The sequence below is a fragment of the Eublepharis macularius genome, chromosome 11 (genome assembly GCF_028583425.1).
Source record: "Eublepharis macularius isolate TG4126 chromosome 11, MPM_Emac_v1.0, whole genome shotgun sequence".
Taxonomy (NCBI): domain Eukaryota; kingdom Metazoa; phylum Chordata; class Lepidosauria; order Squamata; family Eublepharidae; genus Eublepharis; species Eublepharis macularius.
Genome location: NC_072800.1, coordinates 14,829,675 through 14,847,434, shown reverse-complemented (window position 1 = coordinate 14,847,434; position 17,760 = coordinate 14,829,675). Strand labels below are relative to the sequence as shown.

Sequence of the window (17,760 nt, the reverse complement as noted above, 5' to 3'; positions counted from 1 at the left end):
TATATTATGCAAGTGATGAAGCCTTTTTCAAACACAACCCCCTTCCTTGGGGTTGCCTCTTCTTAAAAACAAAGTTGGAAACGTGCTGTAATTTTTCAATATCAAAGAAGAATCCGCATGAAAAAGGATGGCCTTCTTTCCTCATTCTTGGTAAACAAATGCAAGATCTCTAACTGGATCCTGTGCATGAGACAAGGTCTACTGGAAGTGGGGGATTCTCTCTAACAACTATGAAGCAGAAAGATGGTTAGTAGGTCTACTCAGTGGCTGATTCCGCACATGTTGGATAATGCACTTTCAATGCACTTTATCAGTCGTTTGAGGTGGATTTTTTGTTCCGCACACACAAAAAATCCGTTCCAAATGATCTATAAAGAAGATTGGAAGTGCATTATCCAACGTGTGCAGAATCACTCTATGTCTCCCATTCTCTCAGTAGCAGCAGAACCTTGCTGAAGTATTCCCTGTTCACAAAGCAAAGGCAGCCAGGAAGGGGGGGATGTTTCAGGCCATTGACTTCATTCTGTGTCAAATACCAGACACATTTGGATGAAGAAAGTGGTGTTCGGGAGAGTTGGTAGTGCAGCCTGTTCAGATTTGCCTAGAACCCTACGTGGGATGCAGACAAGAGATCTTAAGTTCAGGGCTGGCAACATATTCCCCCCACCTTTAACATCCAGCCTGATGAACTCAAAAGCTTAGACAGTGTTTTGTGGTTGGGGAGGGAGGTCCTAAGGAAACACTTTGTTTTCTGTCCTTGTGTGGTGTGCGTTATGTGCTGTCAAGTTGCCTCTGACCCACGGCAACCCTATGAATGAAAGTCCTCCAAAATATCCTATCATTAGCAGATTTGCTCAGATCTTGCAAACTGGAGGACGTGGCTTCTTTTATTGAGTCCAGCCATCTCATTTTAGGTCTTCCTCTTTTCCTGCTGCCTTCCACTTTTCCTAGTATTATTCACTTTTCCAGAGAATCATGTGTTTTCATGATGTGACCAAAGTACGATAGCCTCAGTTTTGTCATTTTAGCTTCTTGGGAGAACTCGGGCTTGATTTGATCTAATACCCACTTATTTGTCTTTTTGGCCATCCATGGTATCCGCAGAACTCTCCTCCAGCAGCACATTTCAAATGAATTAATTTTCTTCCTGTCAGTTTTCTTCACTACCCAACTTTCACATCCATACATAGTAATGGAGAATACCATACTTCATGGAACATAACCATCATTCAAGTTTATGCTCCATTTCTGTCCTTTTATTCCACCCTTCCTCCAAGGAACTCAGGGCAGAGTCCTTTTATCCTGACCATCAACTGAGACTGAGAGAGAGTGATGGGCCCAAGGTAAAACTGTGACCTTTATGGCATAAATTGGAATTTGAACCTGGGATTTCCCAATCCAAGTCCAGTGTTATAACCATTATAGTGCCTATTGACGCATTGCTGGGTATTGTTCCAATTTTTCACAGAAATTTTAACTTGACCTTTGAGAAAGGGTGACCCTTTCTTAGATTAATGCCATGTGGACAGTGGAACAATGTACCAAAGGAACAAAGCTTAATTACTATATAGGTCTGTCAAGGTTGGTATAGAGTGGAGAACCGGGTTTGCTTTCCCACTCCTCCGCTTGAAGCCAGCTGGGTGACCTTGGGTCAGTCACAGCTCTTTCAGAGCTCTCTCAGCCCCACCCACTTCACAGGGTGATTGTTATGGGGATAATAATAACATACTTTGTAAACCGCTCAGTGTGGGTGTGTCCTGAAGGGTACTATGTAAATCAAATGTTGTTTTTATTATTATTAATTTATGGGATTAGATTTTGAGTTCTCTTTCAATTATATTAGTTAAGAACTGTAATGAAACATACCCAAAGACACACTCACACAAATGCATGTGTATAAATAACCATGTTGCCATTTTCCAGAGAGGTGAAAACCCTGAAGAAGCACCATAAACACTTTTAGCAAGCAATTAATTTCCCCACACTGAAATCAAAAGAATCTATACTTAATTAACTGTGTGTAGAATGTCAGCCATATTAAAGACAATCTCATACCTCTTCCCCCGTTTGTTTTCCCCAAAGGTGTTTTTGAAACTACTGCAAAGCTCAGAGACATCACAAATCCCTGTAGACGTGGACATGGAGTTCACTCAGTCTGAGAGTGGAGAATCAACACATAAAAATGGTAAATTAAAAAAGTTATCCTTTGAGACAGCTCCGTTTGCAATAGCAGTTCTATAAAACTTTGATTAAATATGAAGTTTAAGGGCTGGATTTTGAAAGTGTGAAAACTTTAAAGACAGCTTAATCAGGTGTACATCAGTGGCTTCCAAGTTCCCTCATGGTGATCTCGAAAGCAAGTAAATATTTACTCTCGTAATTTCCTCCTGGACCTCTGATCTCTGTGCCTGCTCCATTTTTACTTTTCTGAACTTTTCTGGTCTGGTTGGCCCCTGTTGCTCTGGCCCCTGTTGCTCTGGCCCCTGTTGCTCTGGCCCCTGTTGCTCTTACAAGTCAGTCAGTTATCTGCTCTCCATCAGGCCTTTGATCTCATGGCCCCTGCGGCTCTTTCTGACTCAGCAGCTTTGACATTACAGCCTTCACAGAGGTTCTGGAGAACCTTGGTCTACATGACTGTTTAGAATAGACTTGCAACTAGACATAAGCACGAACCTCATTACGAATCGCCACGAAATTGGCGATTGCACGATTGCCATCTGGCAGTTCGTGATTGTCCATGGCAAATGAACCAGTGTTTGGAAGAAGATTGGTTCGGTGCGTTTGGCCGCAGTTTGGGAAGCCAGGCAGTCAGGTGCCATCAATCAATTCCCCTGGAAATGGAGCCAGGGGAATGCCTGAACTCTCTCTGCGCTCCTTCTGTTGCGCTGGAAACCCGAATCGAAGCCCAGCTTACCTTTATCGGCAGGTCTTCCTTCCAACCATGGAGCTGCAAAATGGTTACAAGTAGGGAGAAGACACCCGGGGGAGGGAGGGGGGAGGGAATGTTCTGTAGCCACGGGCACTCCAATCTCATCCCTGCAAACCCTGATAGGCAGCTCTGACGGCCAAACACAGACCTCCTGTATCGCTCTATGGGACCTCAGCTTATAAAAAGCACTGCACTCCTAGGCTGGCTTTCACTTTCAGTGAGCAGTGGAGTGTGAGAGCTGTTGCTTGCTACTTGCTAGCCTTTGGGGAGAGACAGTATAGTTGAGCTTGGATTTTTGTGGGAGTTTCCTGGGGGCCTCAGATTGGAGAGGGTATAACTCCAAGATCCCTATTGCAATCTTGACCAAACTTGGGTGCTGGCTGGAGGAGAGCCTGCTACACACTCCCTGTGAATATTATTATTATTATTATTTATTCAATTTATATACCGCCCATCCCAGGGGCTCTGGGCGGTGAACAGTTAAAATTGATAAAAACAAAACTAAAATCAATATACAAATAATAAAACAAATTAACAGGTGCAGTGGTGGGGAGAACCTTCCCCACCCCAAAGGTGGGAGGCCGACATGGCACCGCCCCCTTCAATCACCAAACGCCTGGCGGAACAGCTCTGTCTTACAGGCCCGGCGGAACGATAATATGTCCCGCTGGGCCCGGGTTTCCATTGACAGAGCGTTCCACCAGGCTGGGGCTCTCTAAGTGCAACGGGGGCTGTTCTGAGCACCACAAACCATGAACTGTGAACGGGTCCGGCAATGGGAAATGTCCATTGTGGTTCGCGACTTCGGGATCATCATCGGCACCAAACCACGAACCGCGGATTCATTAAATTTTTTTGGTTCATGCCCATGTCTACTTGCAACACATGACCCACAATCGTCTGCCAGGTATGTATGGTGACCCACCAGTGGTTGGTGAACTTCCTTTTTTTAGTGTCTACTTGGGACTCCAAACACATTGCCAAACCCCTAGTCGGTCACAATAGAGGGACAGTAGGCTTTGGTGGGTCACAGGTTTCTCATGCATAATTTAGAAGGAATGAGGGCAGGGAAGAGAAAATCCAATAATCTTTATTCTCAAGTGTACAAGCATCTTGCATTGAGAACTTTTGAATGACAAATTGGTCGAGTGGTTTCAGAACTCTTAAATGAAAAGGGACAGGCAGTTTTAACTGTTATCCTACTATGTCATGATAACCCTGAAATATTAGAGAATTTCAGCAGGGGCAGGGCTGAGTCAACTGCCCGAATAGTGGCTTTAGTTTGCATCCTACCTGGACTAGATCTCACCTTGGCATGCCTGTTTGGTTTATTGGGGATCCTTGGTTGGCAAGTTAGATGCTCCACCTCTGTTCTATGCAAGCTGTGGACTGGTGATGGCTGACTTTGAAGGCTAGCTATACGATATTATTCTGTAGAGTTTGGGGTAGAGTTGCCAAACAACTAACCAGAGCAAAGGAACCTGGCCTGTTCCTATAGCTTTATCTGAAATGCAGAAATCAGCAGACAGAACTTCTGGTAGAAGGGAGCTAAAGAGAGTATTGCTTGCTAATTACTCCGAGTCAATTAAAGGCACAATAGATCTGCCAGTTCAAAATGTGGAGAAGGCCCACCGTTCAGTGACAGAGCATGAAGTGTCCAACCACAGGGACATCTCTTCTATCCTTGACATGAAAGAACCTCAGGAGCAGTACAAGGCCCAAAGTTCTGCTTGAGAATTTGGAGACTCCCACTGGGCTACCTGAGCCAATGATCTGTCTCTGTAAAAGGCAGCTTCATGTGTGCGTATAAAACATGGCAATCCTATTTGGGTGAGAGATGTAGTAGCTGGTTGTGAAGGTTGTGAACAAGTGACGTTTTTCCTTGGGATAAAGGATAAAACTTACAAGATGAACAGCTGCCTTAAAAATTTAGTGTTGCTTTTGTATGCACAACAATCAAACAATTTCATCAGAAATTATTTATGCAGCTGCCCAACTTTTATAATGTTTGTTTTGTTGATACTTGGATGATGATTTCCCGAAAAGTCTCTGAACTACAATTGGTACTAAAAATATACTGCTTGAACTGTATGCTACTGAATACATTTAGGTATAATTAGCAGCCAACCTTCCCAGAGACTCAGCTATATAATTTTAAGACATTTTTGTTGTGTAGGTATAAGAAACTCAATAATTAGAAGCTGCCGTCCTCAGTTTTTGTGGCTGATCAATTACTGTATGAAAATTCAGCAATAGGACCATCTTTGTGGGCAAGAGATTGGAAAGACATTTCCATTCACCATTGATGGCTGTCATTTATCATTAAGGACAGTTGTGTTAGAGGCATCAGTGTCTTCAGAACTGGCCAAGAAGTGTATTCATCTTTGTCAGAGGGTGCCATTTTGACTCTTCTTATTTTCTCTTTGAAGATATTCTCAAGGGCACCAGCCAACTTTTCATTTGTCAAAGAAGTTAAATGGCTTCACTGGGCAGCTAAATGGTCATTAAGTTGATTAAGGTGATCCAATGAAGAAGGCTGGGGTCTACTGGAATATATTTCTGTAATTTAGGGGTCAGGGGAAAGCATGTCCGAGTTTTCAGTCAAGTTCTTTAATGTGATATATGCTTAAAACCACTTTGGATAGTCTGTATAGGTAAATTCTCTAATGTGATATTAAAATACATCACCGTGGAGGATTGATTTATGCCACAATAGAGAGCATCACTGAAGATCTGGCCGCACATGTCTAATGCCTGAATTGCACAACTGCAGGTCTATGGATCTTAAAGATGTCTGCATTTAGCTGATACTGTAGAACTTTACTAAAGCCTTCATCATGTTTCCCCCAGAATTCTGAAAATCTCCCATGTCCATGTTGTCTATGGACTGTAGAGGAAAGGGAATGGGGTGGGGGGAGTCCTTGTTTGAACCCCTGTCTGACCGCTCACTGGAAGTTCCATAGATGAAGTTTCAATTAGTGAGTAGTCTGGGAGATTGGGTGAGAATCCTCATTTAGTTCTAAAATCTATTCTAATAGAATTTTTCCCCCAATTATTTTGCAACATTGGGGAATGTATGCGCTACACAGGCCGTGATGCTTTTTTCATGCCATGTTCTACACTGAAGAAGCTGGATTCTCTCTCCCCCTCATCTATATTAGGAATGCCATGTTTTTCTCAGGGAATCTGTTCAGCACATGAACTTAGCTTGTTTGACAGTCACAATCCAACTGTGAGCCCACCAGGGATATGTTTGGGTTGCATTGCGCAACTCGAACAGTTGCAAACAAGTTTGTAGCTGCTTGTTGATCAGAAGCCAAGTCATAGTTGATGGGGAGGGGGAATCAGCTGACAGTTGTGTTTTTATCCACCCATGTTCCTCTTTATCTATCCACCCCTCAATGAAGTAGCAAAAGGGAACTCTTCCCTCCTCTCCAAACTGGGCAGAGAAAGAAGCAATGCATTTGATCTCTGCTTTGTGAAAGGGGGAAAGATAAAGAGCTCCTTTCTCTCTTCTCCCTCTAAGCTGTGCAGGGAAAGAAGCAACGCTTCTGTGCTTGCAACTCTTCTTTTCTCTGCAGCTGAAGCCTACAGCTTGGGGTGGGGAGAAGAGAAGGGAAATCAGCTGGGCTTCTGATCACCCTTCCTCCCTGTATCTCTGCAAGCAGCAAAGTTTCCAGGATGGGGAGGCCAGAAGAACCCAGATTCCAGCGGATCAAGTGAGAGCTCGCTCCTGATCCACAACCCCAACCCCTTTACTGGGTACGCAGCAACATTTTCCCAGTAGGAGATCAGATGCTGACTCCAAGATGATCTCTCATCAGCCAATAGCCCTGTTCCTGCAAATGCACACGGGCATGAACATGTTGTGAACTGCCAAACAGCCATCAATTAGTTGGCTGCTGGATCAACACAGCCAATGGGAACTGAGCAGAAATGGCAAGTCTTCAAGCAGCCCTAATCTGTATTTGCTGCCGCGTAGTACTGCAGATTGGCAAGGTTATGGTTGTGTCTAGAGATGGGCATGATCCGCATTACGATTGGAAAAAACCCACGATAATGGCGATCGCGCGATCGGGACCTGGCGGATTGTGCTCAGCCATGGTCAACGATGCAGCGATCGGGGGGGGGGGCGGCTGGATCGGGGCTTGATCAGGGTGATCAGGCTTGGATCGGGAAGCCAGACACTCAGGCGCCAGCAATTTATTCCCCTGGCAACGGAGCCAGGGGAATGCCTGAGCTGAGTTTGCCCTTCTTCTGTCGCCCTGGAAACCCGAATGGAAGCCCAGCTTTCCTTGATCAGCAGGGCTTCCTTCCAACCATGAAGCAGCAAAGCAGTCACCAGTTGGGAAAAGACAGCCAGGGAGGGAGGGGGAAGGGGGTGTTCTGTAGCTATGGCCACTCCAATCTCATCCCTGCAAACCCTGATAGGCAGCTCTAACGGCCAAACACAGGCCAGACCCCCCCACCCCCTGAGGCGAGGTGGCTCGTCGCCTTCTCCCTGTGCCCACTGGGCCCGGTGGCCGCCACCAGCACCCACCTTCCCATATAGCTGGGAATAGCAGCGTGCCCCGCTTTGGCCTCCATGATCCACGATCCACGGATCAGGAACGGGAGATGATTGGTGTGGATCGTTTATTGGGGATCGTCGGTGGCGCTGATTCACAATCGGCTGGATCGTTAATTAATTTTGGATCATGCCCATCTCTAGTCGTGTCTTCTGTGCAGTCCCATGTGTGCCTGCACAGAAGACCACTCAATGAACAACAGTTAGAGTTAAGTGCAACCCTGTTTTCCTATTGCCTCAGCCTTCCACCATTTGATAACCTAGTATACTTGTGAGGCTCTGCTGCTTCAGCTAAAATATGAATTCTCCTGGCATATGAATAAATAAAACCGTGTCAGCCTGTCAGGTGATCCGTCTTCTTTCTAAGGCTATTTTACATGGCTGACAATTGTGCAGACTCGCGTCTTTTCCCACAACCGCTCCCTTCTCTGCCTTGTTCTATTTTATTTTTAAAGCTCGTCGGGCCCGAGTTAAATATTCACTGCCCTCTATCCAGTGCACAGATTGGCATGAAGTTCGTATGGATAGCGTTTTTTAGCCTTCCCTGTAATGAAAGTGTGTGGCTTTTTAGTTTAGAAAAAAGACATGTAAGTAATTAATTTGACAGAGATTATCAAATTATGAACAATGTGGTAAAAGAGAATAGGAAGGGTTTTTTGTCTTTCTCTCAGAGTTAAGTCAGGGAGTTGTCCAATGTAGCTGATAGTCAGTAGCTTCAGAACAGACCAGAAGGAAGGAGGGGAATCGTCAGACAACACAGAGCCAAGCTACAAGTGATGCCTGACACAGGTTGGACACTTGTCAGCTTCCCTCAAGTTTTGATGGGAAATGTAGGCATCCTGGTCTTGCAGCTGTAATGGAGAGCCAAGCTGTAAAACCAGGACGCCTACATTTCCCATCAAAACTTGAGGGAAGCTGACACGTGTCCAACCTGTGTAAGGCGTCACTTGTAGCTTGGCTCACAGTTAACACAGGGAATTCCCTGTCACACCTGATTGCTCTATGCCTTGCTCGTATGTTTCCTAGAGACATCTAGCCAGCCTGCAGTGAAAACAGAATACTGGAGTATGTGGATGTGAGATCTGATCCACCAGTCTCTTCTTGTCAACTGGAAGGTGTTGTTCTGTAGGCACACTTAATACCCTATAAAAGAAGCAGAAATACAGCACGTCTTGGGTCAAGCTTACTTACAAGCTTTACTGAACTCTCTGGAAATAACTTCTAAGTAAACATGCATAGGCCGCAAATTTTGAAACGAAAATGTTAATCTTCCAGTATCTTACTTGAAACAAAGCTGCCGTCTGCCAGTTATCTACTGTTAGATGTCAGATATTTAGATCAACAGCTGGATGAATATTAAGCAAATATCAGAATATTCTCCAAATATTTTACATCAACGCTCACACAGAAAAGTTCTGGAGAGTAAATTTGCTTCCGTAATAATGTGAGAATCAAGTAAAATCAGAGTGACTTGTATATCTGTTCAGATGCTAAACTGCTATTTTAGTTCTGCCCGGTAATATTGGTCTGTCTACAGAGACGTATTTGCTATTTTCCAGCTTTTAGATGTTTTGCAGTTTCGAGGCTTGGAACCTGGGTGAATTGTAGCTTCTATGTGTAGCTATGTCTGCAAATGACAATGAATCCAAAAATCATGTGGCTTATAGTTCCCAAGCTACTTGCGCTATTTAACACTCCCCAAATCAGTCTCCCCCAAAACTAATGGAAGCCAATATTGTTAACCTTTCTAGGCATTGTTACCAGTATGTGCGGAGGGAAGGCATGAAGTATTGAACAGCTCTATTTATGTGTTATACTGGCAATGGACAATTGCTTCTTTGATTACTTTTCTGCAGCAAACAGAATAGAATTTCCCCTTTTACCAGATAGCAAGTTAACAAATCTAGCATGTGTTGTACAATATATTTCCCCCCAATACAGTTTGTGAGGCAGTGATGAATAGGCATTGGTTGTACAGAATCCTTTGAGAATATTCTTTGGGCTTTCTTTTTCTGCATCTTGTATTCAGCTTGATTGTTTTTTTTGGGGGGGGGGGAAGGAAACAGGCAATGATGACAATTTGGCAATGAATTCAATTGATATGAATGCGGGTCTGTTGTCAGAAATGCTAGCATCTGGTCATCCATGTGCCACGAATACTTGCTGTAAATCTATTGTCAGATGGTAGACTTGCACGGTGACACTGAGATCTCCTTGGCCTCTTTTGAAGAGGACACTCCCACAACCATGAAACTGTTTCTTGGAAACTACAAAATCAATATGGATTCTCATCTGAAGGTTCTTGGTCACTTCAGGTAGAACTACCAGGGCACATTATGTACCCTGGTATGCAGCACAGGTCCTGTTTTGCAATAACTCTTTCAATATCTGAATTGATCCAGGTCTATCTGCATAGTGGCTAACCATTTTTTTTTCATATGCAACATTCCAGGAGGTGCCATATGTTCCACAGATAAGATAACACAACAACAGCCTTCTGGTATCACAGACTGGTTTCCCTTGTGGAAGTTAACCTTTTAGTGTGTCAATTGATGGTGACTTCTTTAGGCAGTTTCTGAACTGGCCAACCCACTTTACACCTACTTATCAAGAAGATGGTGGGCTGCGAGGACTTTTCATGTAAAAACTGGAAGGGCAGCACATTGAAAACAGGCATTTGCAATAGTTGTCCAGTGTGCCGGCATCAACAGCACACCAAGGTAGGGCAGCTGCCAGGGCCTGTGGCTTCTGGCGGGGCCCGTTGCTGCTGAATTCTGGTTGTGTGTGGAAGGTGGCGTGTGTGGGTAAAAAAATCTTTAAGGGTTCTCGGAAATAGTTCTTGAGGAGTGAGAGTTTAGAACTTTCAAGGATGTACCTGATGTATCCTGGGAGGAGACAGTTTGGGAGACTTCTACTACTGAAAAATTACTAGTACATTCCTGAATTTTTATGCACCAGAACTTCAAAAAGAGAAAAGTCAAGCTGAGGATTATTTGAGGGGCTTTTCGATCCAGACTGTCTTTGTTACTGTGACCACTGATAAGAATGACAATAAACCCAGTTGAGGCAGACAAATGGTGCGGGCGGCCGTGCTGCCTTTTGCCTGCCTTGCAGGACAGGGGGTGCGCAGCAAGCCGGCCGCCCCCTCTCCTGCGGGGCAGGCAAAAGGCAGTGTGGGAGGCTGCAAGGCTGCACGTGCTGCCGCCCGTGTGCTCCTGGCAGCTGCTCCCGGCGCCACCTCCCTGGTGGCGCTGGCGGCAGACTACCCCCCCTGCCCCCTCGATCCGGCCCTGTTTGTGCATGCAGGAAGAACACTCATAGTAAGTGCTGGGTCCTCCCTTTCCCACCAGGAAGGGCATAGGGCCCTGGCAACGCTGTAACTTGCACAGGCCCAGCTGCTTGCTACTGTTCAAAAGCAACTGTCCCATGAAAGTCAACATGGTGTAGTGATTAGAGTTTCTGACTGGGGCCTCGAATTTTTATTCTGCTGTAGAAACTCATTAGGTGACCTTGGGCCAGTTAGACATTTTCAGTTTAGCTTACCTCACAGGCAGGGGCAGGTAGGCTATTAAGAGCACTGGGATGCTTGCCTTGGCCTGCACAAACACCGGGCGAAGGAGGTAACAGCCCGAGGCTTGGTCCATCTGAGCCTTGCACGAGGCAGGCAACCTCTTCCTCACTCAATCCCCATTTAGAGAGGGCAGTGATGATCGCATTCAGCTGGCAGCTGAGCATCGTTATCCTATGATATTTCCAAGTAGATAATCTGGGACCAGATCCAGCAAAGTCGAAGCAGCTTTAAATTGTATTATTTCAACGGGAGAGATTTGAACACATTCTTAAGCTCCTCTATGGAAATCAGCTTGACTTCAAAGTGCTTGGTCTTGATTCACTGTTTGCTTGATGCATAATTTTGATTAGAGGTATGGGATATACTGCGGCTCCACATTAAAACCGGGATGCTATAACTTAAATTTTATGAACTGTAAAGGTTTTATGTTCTAAAAATAAAAATATGTATATTTTTTACCAGTAGTTTCATTCTAGTTGTGTAGGACCTTTAAAAAAAATATGTTATAAAGGTTGTTTGTCCACACAGTGATTTCCAGAACTCCCCCCCCAAAAGTGTGTGTGTGGGGGGGTAGATCCGTTCCTTCAAGGGGCTAACCATTGAAATTGCAGTCTATAGAAGCAGTGATGAATTATACGTATCAACAGGGCTTTTTTCTGGGAAAAGAAGTGGTGGAACTCAGTGGTGAAACTCAGGACCGCACAATGACCTCACTTTGGGTCAGCTGGAACAGGGGGGAGTTTTTTAAAGTTTAAATTGCCCCTGGCGAAAATGGTCACATGGCCAGTGGCCCCGCCCCCTGATCTCCAGACAGAGGGGAGTTTAGATTGCCCTACACACCGCTGAGCGGCGCAGAGGGTAATCTAAACTGTCCTCTGTCTGGAGATCAGGGGGCGGGGCCACTGGCCATGTGACCATTTTTAAGAGGTGCCGGAACTCCATTCCACCATGTTCCCGCTGAAAAAAAGCCCTGCCTATCAATAATAATTAAATTAAAGCCCACTAGTAATCACATTCACTTCTAAGATGAGGATGGAGAGTTGGGGTGAGTTTGAAAGCACAATTTAATTGTGGCTATAATTGTATTCCTTACATGTAATTACATTTATAAGTCAAGCCAGTGAACTCTAACAATTGGGCCAGATTTTTTAATTTTATCAGCTGAATTATTCATGTAAAGATGTCTCTGGTATTTCAGTGCAGATATTTAAATTCATAACTAAGTGTTTGGTGTTTTTTCATTGGGACTTAAAGAAATTGTCTCCAGTTGCCGGAATATACTGACAGTCCCCACGTTGGAGGTAGTGATTTGTATAGCTGCATATGGATATGTATGCAAGTTGCTCCTAGTGTCAGAATGAATGATTGTTCATGGGTAATACTGCAGATTTTAAGAGGTCCAGAGGGAAGCGTCAGAAAACTTTGCCAGCCACTATCAAAACCCACTGAATGGCTCTGGTAAATGTTATCTTCCGTTCCATAATTTATCAGGGAAAGGACACTTACTAAGCTGGGCCAACTGTTTCAGAAATCAATCTCATATCGGACATTTCCACCAAGTCTCTGAAAATGTTTTAGAACCATCACTCACCAAATTCCTAATATTTATTATAGCACATAAACTTATCTAAGATATATATTCAGGACATGCTGGGCCCTGAAGTGCTTCAAGACAACAAAAGACTGTGAGTCCATTGCTATGCTTCTGGTTTCTACTCAGTGTAAATACATATGTCTGTTTTATAACAAACGCTCACACTTGTTCTCTGATATATAGAAAAAAATTCCTTACTGCCTGGCAGATGAAAACAAGCAGAAGTTTTAAAAGCTCCCCTGTGGACATGGTGGTCTGCCTGGGCTCAAAGTGACAGGCAGCCAAGAGATAGATGCAACCAATCCTCATTTGCATTTGTATCTGATGACGTTAGCTCACAAAAGTTTATACCTTGGAATATGTTGTTGGTCTCTAAGATGCTCATGCTGATGCAAATGCGCCCCACTGACATCAACCTGCTGTTACACCCCTTCCCCTTGTAGGGTGGACTGTGGATTGATCAGCTGGAGCCCTGGATCGAACATTATCGAGGGAGCTGTGCAGAAGGGGTTTCTAGTCACCTTTCGCAGCTATAGATCCAGGAGAGTTAGCCGTGTTGGTCTGCACTGAGTCTAGTAGCTTGATGCATCTGATGAAGAGAGCTGTGGCTTTCGAAAGCTTATGCCACAATAAAGTTGGTTAGTCTTAAAGGTGCTACTGGACTCTCTGCTATTTTGCAGCTATGTTACCTTTTGGCAGGCAGGCATAGACATGTCCATGTGAGCTACATCATTCAGATGGCAGAGTTAACCCCTATACTAAGGCCAAGACCTCTTATTTTAGAAGGATATCAACACATCCCTTTCATCATCCCAACCAGACTTTCCACTCATGAATACTCCCCATGTTGCTGATGGAGGATTCCCCCCCCCCCCGTTGTATCATAGTCTGTGGGGCCCTTGACTGAGTTGTTTCATAAAGAACAAAATTCAAGTCTGATAGTGCCTTAAAACACAACTAAAATCTTCCAGGGTGTAAGCTTTCATAAGTTAAAGCTGACTTCATCAGATACAAATACAAATGAGGATCTATCAATTCTTATATGCAGGTCAGAAAGTGGGAGGGTCATTACCAAGAAGGACCAGTTGGAGTCAGGATGCAGAGAGGCAAAGCAAAATGTAATCAGCTTGCTTAGAGCAAGGAGATATGCATATAGGTAGGAAATGCATAAAATTAACAGTTGGGAGAGCCAGTTTGGTGTAGTGATTAAGAGCAGCAGGACTCTAATCTGGAGAACCAGGTTGATTCCCCACTCCTCCACTTGAAGCCAACTGGGTGACCTTGGATCAGTCACAACTCTTCCCGACATCTCTCAGCCCTACCCACCTCACAGGATAATTGTGCTGGAGACAATAATAACATACTTTGTAAACCGCTCTAAGTGGGTGTTAAGTTGTCCTGAAGGGCGGTATATAAATTGAGTTATTATTATTATAGTAATATATATATATAAGTAATATAATAAGTATAGTATAGTATAGTATAGTATAGTATAGTATAGTATAGTATAGTATAGTATAGTATAGTATAGTATAGTAATAAGATAAGAATTCTATGTCTTTTTTTGTTAGTCTTTTTTAAAAAAATTATTTCATATGTCAAACGTTTATCTCCATACATTTTATATAAAATTACCAGCATGGTATTCATTTCAAATACAAAAAAAGCAGAAAGGACAACAGAGTTCTACACATCACAGAAAGTGCCTTCCTTTATCTCTCACCTGGTTACCTGTTCAGGACTTCAGTTCCTATGCTTTATAGTCCTTCTGTTTGCACTGTACACCCACAAGCACCTTCTTGGTGGTTAAAAGAAGAGTCAAGGCCTCAGAATGGCCTCGGAATGCTTCCGCGGGTGGAGGAGGGGGTGCTCCCTCCCCCTCAAGCTATATCCCTGCCTCACAATAGCACAGGAGGAATTTTCTCCGCTGTTTTAACTGCTCCACAGGATACTCCATGTGGAGCATAAACAGGGGGGGGACTCCCTCCCCTGCTATTTTGATAGGGGGAAATGGCTTGAGGGGGGGAGGGAAGAGCCCCTCCCCCATCGAGGCAGTCTGAGGCCATTTGGCTTCTCTTTTATTTTTAACAGCTACTCTCCAAAGCTGCTGTGTAGCTGCATGTCTAGTTTGGTCCTGAGACTATAGGGCACCCCAGGTTGCTAGGCTTGTGTATTGGGGGCAGAAGAAGAAGGAAATGCCTGAATGATATTCCTTTGCTGTATTCCTGCAGACAGGGCTTTTTTTCTGGGAAAAGAGGTGGTGGAACTCAGTGGTGGAACTCAGGACCGCACAATGATGTCACTTTGGGTCAGCTGGAACAAGGGGGGAGTTTTTTAAAGTTTAACTCGCCCTTGACAAAAATGGTCACATATCCAGTGGCCCCGCCCCCCCTGATCTCCAGACAGATCTAAACAGAGTTTAGATCACCCTCTACGCCACTGGAGTGGCGTCTGGAGATCAGGGGGTGGGGCCACCAGCCATGTGACCATTTTCAAGAGGTTCTGGAACTCCGTTCTACCGCGTTCCCACTGAAAAAAAGCCCTGCTGCGGATAATTCCTGAATAATCCTGTTTAGTTCTTTTTGGTACTCCTGGGTGGTGTCTGAGGATAGTGGCTTGTAAAAAGCAGTGTTGTGTTTCACTGTCCAGAATATCATCTGATCTGTCTGTGAAGACACCTGCTCCTCAGCTTCTTTAATCTTGATACCTGGATTGTCTCCAAGGCTGTTTATTGCATTTCTTTCAGCACAATTTAGATTGTGTTGTCACTCAGTGATGTTGTTGGCTGATCATGTCATTTTGGACTCAGTGGTGAAAGCATTCAGTGTGGAGATCTCGTGTTGCATTGCTTGAAACCGAGAAAAGCAGCTTTTGAGGGAGCTGTTTTTTCTCCAGAGAAGCATCAGGACATGTTTGCTTCCCAGTTTTATTGCTGCCACACTCCACCCCCATGTCATCCCCTTCACCCAACTGCCCAAATTCCAGAGGCATTTATTCTTCTAAACATTCACCATGATTTCCCAAGGAGGCAAAGCAGGTTGTGATAGTGCAGCAGAAATGTGGCAGGTGGGGAAAGTTAGATAAATCCTAGCACTTCTCTGCTGAAAAACTGTCCCTTTTTCCTTGAAGAAGACATTGGGGACTGCTTCCACATGAAAGATTCACTCTGACTCAGTTTTCCAAAAGGAGAAGGGGTTTTCAGCACATCCATGTGATGCTGTCTTCCAGTTGTTCTCCCCTGATGTTTCCAAACCTACTTTGTTCCAGTCTTTCCAGAAACTGTGAACTCAAAGTGCATTTTCCTACCATGTGAATGGAAAGATGTGGACTTTTGAACCCTATCCAGTGCTATTTTCCCCTCTGTGCCTGCTACTCCTATCCTACCAATGTCAGACTTTTTGCCAGCTTGTTAAAAACGATTACTAATATTTTTTAAAAGCCAGTGGAGGGGTGGTAGTTCACCATGGAGAATTCCCCTGTGTAGATGGCCTAGTACCTCAGCAATGCTGCTACATTCACAGTACAAAAGAAAATTACGGTAATAAGCCAAAACCCAAAAAGGAAAACTCACCATAATAACCTCCTATTCCAGTATAAGACACAAGATTATATTAAATATGATGAGTCAAAACTAAAACATACAATCCAAAGCAAACAACACCATTATATAACAAATACAACATTTATAGAATAACTGTATGAACCACAAAGATTTCCACTAATGTACAAACAAAAAGTCATGTACAACTAAAGAATCACTAATTCAAGACTCAGTTCCATACGTATTAAAATATGTGGTGGTCTTACTGGAAAGGATTGCATGTATGCATTATTTGTGCCTATGGAATGATACCAGTTTTTTTTAAAAGTGAGCCATAATGCAGCAGGTTCTTGACAAAGAATTCTTGAAACGAGGGGCCAAGCCAGCTGTTCGTTGGGTGGGGCCGTCAGGGCATCTTCTCCCTTACAAGGAATAGAAACAAGAAAAAAAGAAAGAATACAAGAATGAACAGCACCAAAGACATTGATTGCACTAGACACTTTACTGGACTTACCTGAAATTTTTGTATATTCCAGCAACATTGTGAATTTTAATTCCAGGGTCTTATACTGGAATAGTTAGTAGGTTACGGTAGATTTTCCTTTTTGGTTTTTAACTACATTCATAGTGACAATGAATGCACAATGGGGAATTGTGGAAGCAGAATGGCTATTAAAAGAATGTGCACGATGTGCGTCTTTATGTGCACACACATTTTTTAAATCTGGAGGCAGCTCCGGGTGATAATAGTTCAGAAACTGAATTCTGCCTTCATAGAAAATAAGGATCTACTTTATCTCTAATACATTTTCCACTCATTCCTGACAGAGTGTTTGAAATGTGAATTTCTACAAATGATGAACAGTTCTGGCAGCCTTGAGAATTCTTTGACTTTAGGGCAGTGGCAATTTGCTTTCACGAAGCTGTTTGTTTCTTTGTCACGCAACAGGTAATTCTTTCGTGGAGGCCCAAAGCATTCATGGAGCAAGACTTGTTCTCACCCAGATGGCTGCTCTTCTAATGAAGCGCCTTCGTCATACCCAGCGAGACTGGAGAGGGACTCTATCAAACGTTCTGCTACCTGTCATCTTTGTTGCCATGGCGATGGCCTTATTTACTGTGAAGCCATTGGTTATCGATTATCCTTCACTTAAACTGACACCTGAACTTTATGACAATGCAGAAACCTTTTTTAGGTATTAAAAAAAAAAGTTACTCATCGTCAGTGAATCAGGGACGGGATCATTAATTTTGAAAGTGTCTTCATCTTTTTAATGTAAGAAGTTATTTTTCTAAGCAGGATAATCGTGGCTCAGATATAAGAGAGGCACAAAAAAGGAGAGAAATCTATGAAGCCACTCTCATACTCGGAGGCCTTTTCCTGTTTTAAACATTTTCGTTTTTAGATTGAAAGAAAATGGTAGAAGCTGCAGGTAATGTGAATTGGGGACTTTGTTTACCATCTATGCCCATGGATACTTAGCTTTTCTGTAGGACTTCTAAACTGTTCTGAGCACTTGACATATATTATCTTGTGATCCTTACACCACTTTGTACA

At 43.7% G+C, this 17,760-nt stretch overlaps 1 protein-coding gene across 1 annotated transcript in view; it reads left to right on the top strand.

Annotated features, from left to right (window-relative positions):
• The window catches only part of ABCA13 (ATP binding cassette subfamily A member 13), a 345,676-nt gene that overhangs the window by 174,749 nt on the left and 153,167 nt on the right, over window positions 1–17,760 (top strand). Inside the window, exons 40-41 of the mRNA XM_054991725.1 lie at window positions 2,083–2,185; window positions 17,152–17,398. Of these exons, the coding sequence (XP_054847700.1) occupies window positions 2,083–2,185; window positions 17,152–17,398 (350 nt within the window). The remainder of the gene's footprint in view (window positions 1–2,082; window positions 2,186–17,151; window positions 17,399–17,760) is intronic.